At 58.0% G+C, this 6,055-nt stretch overlaps 1 protein-coding gene across 1 annotated transcript; it reads right to left on the minus strand.

Annotated features, from left to right (window-relative positions):
• Nucleotides 1-2,439: 2,439 nt before the first annotated feature.
• On the minus strand, nt 2,440-5,640 carry MCEMP1 (mast cell-expressed membrane protein 1). Its single transcript, XM_011982030.1, has 7 exons — nt 5,101-5,640; nt 4,534-4,623; nt 4,019-4,156; nt 3,859-3,909; nt 3,658-3,768; nt 3,281-3,340; nt 2,440-3,166 (listed from the first exon to the last, which is right to left on the minus strand). The coding sequence occupies exons 1-7, from the start codon at nt 5,192-5,194 to the stop codon at nt 3,150-3,152; spliced, it is 561 nt and encodes a 186-aa protein (XP_011837420.1). The 5' UTR covers nt 5,195-5,640; the 3' UTR covers nt 2,440-3,149.
• Between the last annotated feature and the right edge of the window lie 415 nt (nt 5,641-6,055).

Raw genomic sequence — 6,055 nt, forward strand, 5'->3', positions numbered from 1 at the left:
CAGCGCCGACTTCCCGCGCGTAAAGCGCGCCTCCATGCCGCCGCCGCCGCCCTGCTGGGAGACCAAGAGGCGCGGGTGTCAGGGGCAACTGAGAAGGGGACCAGGCAGGGAGGGAAGGAGGGAGAACCACGAGGGGCCCTGGGACACCCTCGCCCCATGCCACCGTTGTGTGCTCCAGTGCCGACTTCCCACGTGCAAAGAGATGCGCGTAAAACACGCCTCGATTACATGTAACCAGATAAATCAGGGAAGTGGGGAGGCTTACACCCTCGGCAGGCAGCAAGCCAGCAGGAGTAGGGACAAGGTGGAAGGAGAGACACGAAGGGGAACAGAAGAGGGCGCCGGAAACCACCCAACTATAGGGCACGCAGACTGTTCAATTGCGAAAAGCGCCTTCCTGCCCGCTCCGCCACCTATGGGAGTAACTAGAAAACTAGTGTATGGGGGGAGGGGCGTCAGATCTAGGGCAGGGAGATGACAGAGATGAGTTACCAAGAGGGGATATGGGCAGTCGCCCCTGCCCCGTCATGCGCTCCAGCACTGAGGACCCTCGGGAACTTTCCTGCCCGCCCCCTGCGGAAAGCCAGAGTAAAGGGGTGGAGGGTGGCAGTGGGATAGGAGCGTGTCAAGACCAAAGGCCATGAGGGTTGGGGGCTTGAACAGGTGAGATCCGTGGGGCCAGGCAGGAGGAGCGGGGAACCCCCAATCCCAAGCCCTCAGGCAGCTCTGATGTGTCACGCAGGAACCCTTCGTCCTTTGAGACGCGGATGGGCCTGGATTCTGAAGGCTGGGAGGAGGGGCCCAGAGGTGTTGGGAGCCTCCCACCCCCCGTGCTCTCCAAAGAGGAAGCTGGATGCTGAGCAACAGTGGTCCTCCCATCAGCTGTCGGTACAGGGAGAGGGAGATGGGGTAGGGGGCTCCTGGAGAGAAATGGGGTGGGGGGCGGGCGCCGAGACGGGTTCGGAGAGGCAGCTGAGAACATGCTCCCACCATGCATGGGGAGGTCTGTGGATGCTGAGCCGACCCCAACGAGGTCTGCACGGGAGGGGGAAGAACTAGCTGGGAGGGGAGGGAGGTCCCAGGGGCTCCGGGTCGCCCCAGCCCCAGCATACAGATCCGTCCGTGGCGAGGGCCGTGGGCGCGCGAGATGAGAGGGGGATCGCTAAGACCCCACCACCGGGCTGCGATGCGGGCTGAAGTGAGCTGAACCGCCGCAGGGACAGGGCCCCGCGACTCTCGCTCCGTACCTCTACAATGGGGAGAAACCCACCCTCCTCGCAGCCTCCTGAAGGGGGCGGAAGCGAGCGGACCCGGGATCGCGGACGTCGAGACCCCAGCCCGGGACCCACAGGCCCGCGGGGAAGGGGTCGGGAGCGCACCAGGCCCGGCGCGGGCAAGGGGGGAAGGCAGGGTCTCACCAGGAACCGCAGCCTTCGGCTGGGCAGCGCTGCTTTACGACGCCGTAAAAGGCGCTGGGTGCGCAGGCGCGCGACGGGCCAGGCGTGTGGGCGGGGCGCGTGCGGCGGTGCCCGAGAGCGGCCGCACGGGGGCGCGCGAGTCCGTGGAGCCGGACCCCGGGACTTGGCCCGCGGCTGTGATCGCTGCTCTGCGCGTGGTCAGGGTCTCGCTAACTCTGGGTGGCCCACGCTGGAGGGGACGCTTGCAGGCCTAGTCACCTGCTCAGGGCACGCGTATGACAATGGGCCCATGTATACCCTTGCACGTGGACACACCTGTTCACGTTTCCAGGCACTCCTGTGCCCTTGGGGATGGGTTCAATCGTCTTAAGTGCATCCATGTGGCCGGGCTCGGTGGCTCCTGCCTGTAACCCCAGCATTTTTGGAGACGGAGGTGGGAGAATCACTTAGGGCCAGGAGTTTGAGACCAACCTGGCCAACATAGCGAGACCCCCACCTCTTTAAAAAAAAAAATTAGCCAGGTGTGGTGGTGTGAACCTGTAATCCCAGCTACTCGGGAGGCTGAGGCAGGAGGATCGCCTCAGCCCAGGAGGTCGAGGCTGCAATGAGTCATGATCGTACCACTGCCCTCCAGCATGGGTGACAGAGGAAGACCCTGTCTCAAAAAACAACAAAAAAAAATAAGTGCATGCATGAGCGGTGCACATAGTACATTAGAGTCATGTACACTCATGGATGCATGCTCAGTGGCATAGATACACTCACGGGCACGATTACACACATGGGTACACGCTTGGGGTTTGTATATATCCGTGGGCCCAGGTACACTCAGGGAGATGTTGTACGCTCAGGGGCACCCACTCTGGGACACAGGGAATGAGTTACTCATTCACAGACACAGAGGTACTCACGCAGGGCAGTCTCACCCACCCTTGTGCCCCGGGGTCATTGTCACGTGCAGACTCTCCCTCTCCCCAGGTCCCAAAGCCCCTCTAGTTGCCCCAATAACAGGTCCCATAGCGACGCTGTTTTCCCTTGACTTTATTTATCTTCATGAGTCACAAAATGTGAGTGCAGAGATAAATGACTGTCTGTGTGCATGTGCCCTGAGCACACAGGGTGACATAACTTGGCACACTTATAATGACACAGCCGTTCACCCAGGCACAGTGACAGGGCACACACGGTGACACCCACATGTGCAGAGATACATCTCCCCCATCATGACATGTGTAGACACAAAACACGCCACAGTACACTCGGGTACGTTTACACAAACAGGGAGACAGGCCCGTGCAATGCATGTCACCAACACCCACACTCAGAGTGACACCTGGAGGTCCTCAGACACAGCCACCCACCGTGACATGCCGAGACTCACATATGTCACGTGACACAGACGTGCACGCCACACTCACTGTGACTCTCAGTTCTATTCATTCATCACCTTTCTGGGGGATACACTGAAATGTCCACCCTTTGCAAAATGCACACACATGCACACACACACCGCGCACACACACGCGCACACACACCACGCACACACACACACACAGGTGTACACACACACGAGCAGCTCCGACACACTCATTCACCATGACTCGAGGTTTTCTATATGTGGGACAAGGGGCAGGTTCACACTAGGCTGGAGGGGGGTCACTTCCCGTCTTCATTAGCAGATGCAGCCCCGTCTTCCAAGCTTTAGCTTTGGCTGCCACAATGTTCTCCCATTTATTGAGGTGGGGACTCTGGGGATGGGGAGAGACCCACAGTGAGGCAGATCCCGCCCCTGGGAGAGGAACTGGGGCTAAATCCAAAGCCCCACCCACCCTCCTCCACCTCCCCTCGGGGCGCCAACTTACGTGGCTTTGTCTGCAGCAACTCCAAGATTTTCTGTACCTTTGTGTTAACGTTTCTTGTGTCTGGGGGCGGGGAGGGTTGGGCGGGAACAGATACGTCAAGCTGCCGTGGAGCCTCAGACAAAGCCCCCACCTTCCTTGGAAGCCCCTCCCTGCCCCACACCCACCCTGGGGTACAGCAGAGCCCGTGGATTTGGGGTTCCCAGGAGCCTTTAAATACCTACAGAGCGACCCAGAGGGTAACACCCATTGCCCCTCCACAACTTGAGTTTTGGGAGGGTAGGACACCGGCTTTCTCCTTCCCTGAATTCCCTGACCCCAGCTCAGTGCCAGGCATTGGTGACAAATTTCCCCCACAGAAGGCGAGACTACACAGGCACCTGCTAAATGCATCTCTAAATTCTCCACCTTGCTCCTGACCGTGGTGATGCTCCCCTGAACAGATTTCCAGACTTTCTGTCTCTCTTCGCATGCTTGCATGGAGTTTGAGACTGAAGGCATGAAACAGGGGTGTCTGTGCATCCATCCCTCTCCAGATCCCTACCATGACCCCATGGGTCTCCCTCAGACCCTCTGCTCACCGTTCCAAAGCTCCGTTTTAAAGCCCAGCAGCTGCTTGGACATCTCAGCATCTGTTTAGGAGGGGCAGGAAAATCCTTGAAGCACCCAGGGAGAGAGAGAGAGTGGGACAAGGGAGAAAGTCTAGGGCCCCCCAGCACCCTCCTCCCAAGAAGTACTCACTCTTCATCATGATGAAGGCCGACAGGATGATGCAGAGGACAAAGGCCAGGGCCAGGAGGATGTACAGGCTCAGGATGGCTCTGTACAACCAGCGGGGGACCTGGGTGGAGTCTGAGGGTGGCCTGCCCTGGGCTGGGACTGGAGCAGAGAGGCGGCGAAGTGACCTTGAGGGGCCAGCACCACCACTCAAACCATCCTCACTGTCTCTAACACCATGGAGACCTCGCTCCTCCCAAAACCATCATCAGCTGTGGTCATGCAGCTTGCCGTCACTGTCAACAACACTGCCGCCAGCAGCCACCCTCAGCGATCTAACACCGTCACCATCACAGACCCCCTCACCAGCATTCCCCAACATTGCCATCATCAACAGACCTCATTATCACATCAACAGCTGTCACCTCTTCGTTCCCCATTGCCTCCTCCCGTCCACGCAGCCTCGGGGGCCCTGCGGTTGCCTGCCCACCTGCCCCTTCCCAAGGTGATGGGATGTGAGCAGGTGAGTGTCTGCTCACCTTGACTCGTGGGTCGTGAATGACCACCCTTCGCATGCTCCTGGTTTCTGAAGGCCAAGGTGATATTCTCATAGTCTGGGTCATGGGCATCTGTGTGGAGGGCAGTGGGAGGGTTTGGAGACCTGCTCAGAGCTCTGTGGTGTAGCGAGGGGACTCGGGATCTTGTTTTACCCAACCCTTTGCACTCGATAAATTGTAGGGGGTGAAAGATAAGGAGTGAGAAGCTAAAATCTGCTTTTTGGTTAAGCAGAGCGGGTGTGTGAGGGTTTGAGTGATTACAGCACACATAAACACACACACACACACACACACCTTGGAAGGGAAGGAGCCCCCGGCCCCCACCTTTAACCCCTTACCTCTCCCATCTGAACCTCTCCTTCTTTTTTTATTTTTATTTTTTTACACACAGCGTCTCCCTATGTTGCCCAGGCCAGTCTCCACCGACTGGGCTCACGCAATCCTCCCGCCTCAGCCTCCCAAAGTGCTGGGATTACAGACGTGAGCAACGGCCCCCGGCCCCCGCACCTCTCCTTCTTAACCCCTCCCTTCCACCTCAAGGTCCCTAACCTTGATTCTTGGCTGAGATTCCCCGTTTCTTGTCCCTGAAGGCTGGTGCTTGCATCTTGACTTCCTGGTGCTTGTAGATTTCCTCCACTTCCATGGTCCCCAGCCCACAAATTTGTCCATATACGTCCCCACCCACCGGAAGGTGTCAAGGCAGATGAGGAAATCTGGAGGTGGGAGGAGGGAAGAGAGGGAGCAGCCTCCTCTTTTCAGGGATCCACGACTCTCCCACCCTGGGGCACCCTCATCCTTGCCCTGATCAAGAGGGTCTTTGGAGCCTAGAAGTCTCAAGAAGAAAAACCTCCAGACCGAGAGATGGAATTTGACACTCGGAAATGTTACAGGAAGCTGTGTGTCTCTGTGTGTGTCTGTGTCTACCTGGATGGGCCTCACCCTCCTACTTCCTCTCTGTCTCAAAAGAGAAGCTGTGACACCTCAGTGTCCCCACTTTTCGGGTAAGAGCAACCAGGCTTGGAGACAGGACCCCTGGGTCCCCCCACACCTTCCTCCCCCAGCCTCAGCTCCACCCCTCAGCTCCACCCCCAAGAAGTTCTACTTCTACAAGTCCCCGTGGAGGAAAAGCACAGATGTGAGGCAACGGGACCTAACCACTGGAACACCACACCCACATCTGGGACTGAGGACAGACCCACATCCTTCCCTCCCTCCCAAAATCCCCTGCTTTTATACAACCCTGGAGGAGGCCGGGCACAGTGGCTCACGCCTGTAATCCCAGCACTTTGGGAGGCTGAGGTGGGTGGATCACCTGAGGTCAGGAGTTCGAATCCAGCCTGGCCAACATGGTGAAATCCCGTCTCTACTAAAAATACAAAAATTAACTGGGTGTGATGGTGGACACCTGTAATCCCAGCTACTCAGGAGGCTGAGGCAGAAGAATCGCTTGAACCCAGGAGGCGGAGGCTGCAGTGAGCCCAGATCACACCATTGCACTCCAGCC

This window comes from Mandrillus leucophaeus, unplaced genomic scaffold (assembly GCF_000951045.1).
Source record: "Mandrillus leucophaeus isolate KB7577 unplaced genomic scaffold, Mleu.le_1.0 Scaffold234, whole genome shotgun sequence".
Lineage (NCBI taxonomy): Eukaryota > Metazoa > Chordata > Mammalia > Primates > Cercopithecidae > Mandrillus > Mandrillus leucophaeus.

Coding starts and splice junctions, on each gene's coding strand:
- MCEMP1 (XM_011982030.1), bottom strand. CDS start 5,194: ATGGAAGTGGAGGAAATCTACAAGCACCAGGAAGTCAAGATGCAAGCA. Junction 4,624..5,100: donor AATCTCAGCCAAGAATCAAG/GTTAGGGACCTT, acceptor CCCTCCACACAG/ATGCCCATGACCCAGACTAT. Junction 4,157..4,533: donor TTCACGACCCACGAGTCAAG/GTGAGCAGACAC, acceptor TCTCTGCTCCAG/TCCCAGCCCAGGGCAGGCCA.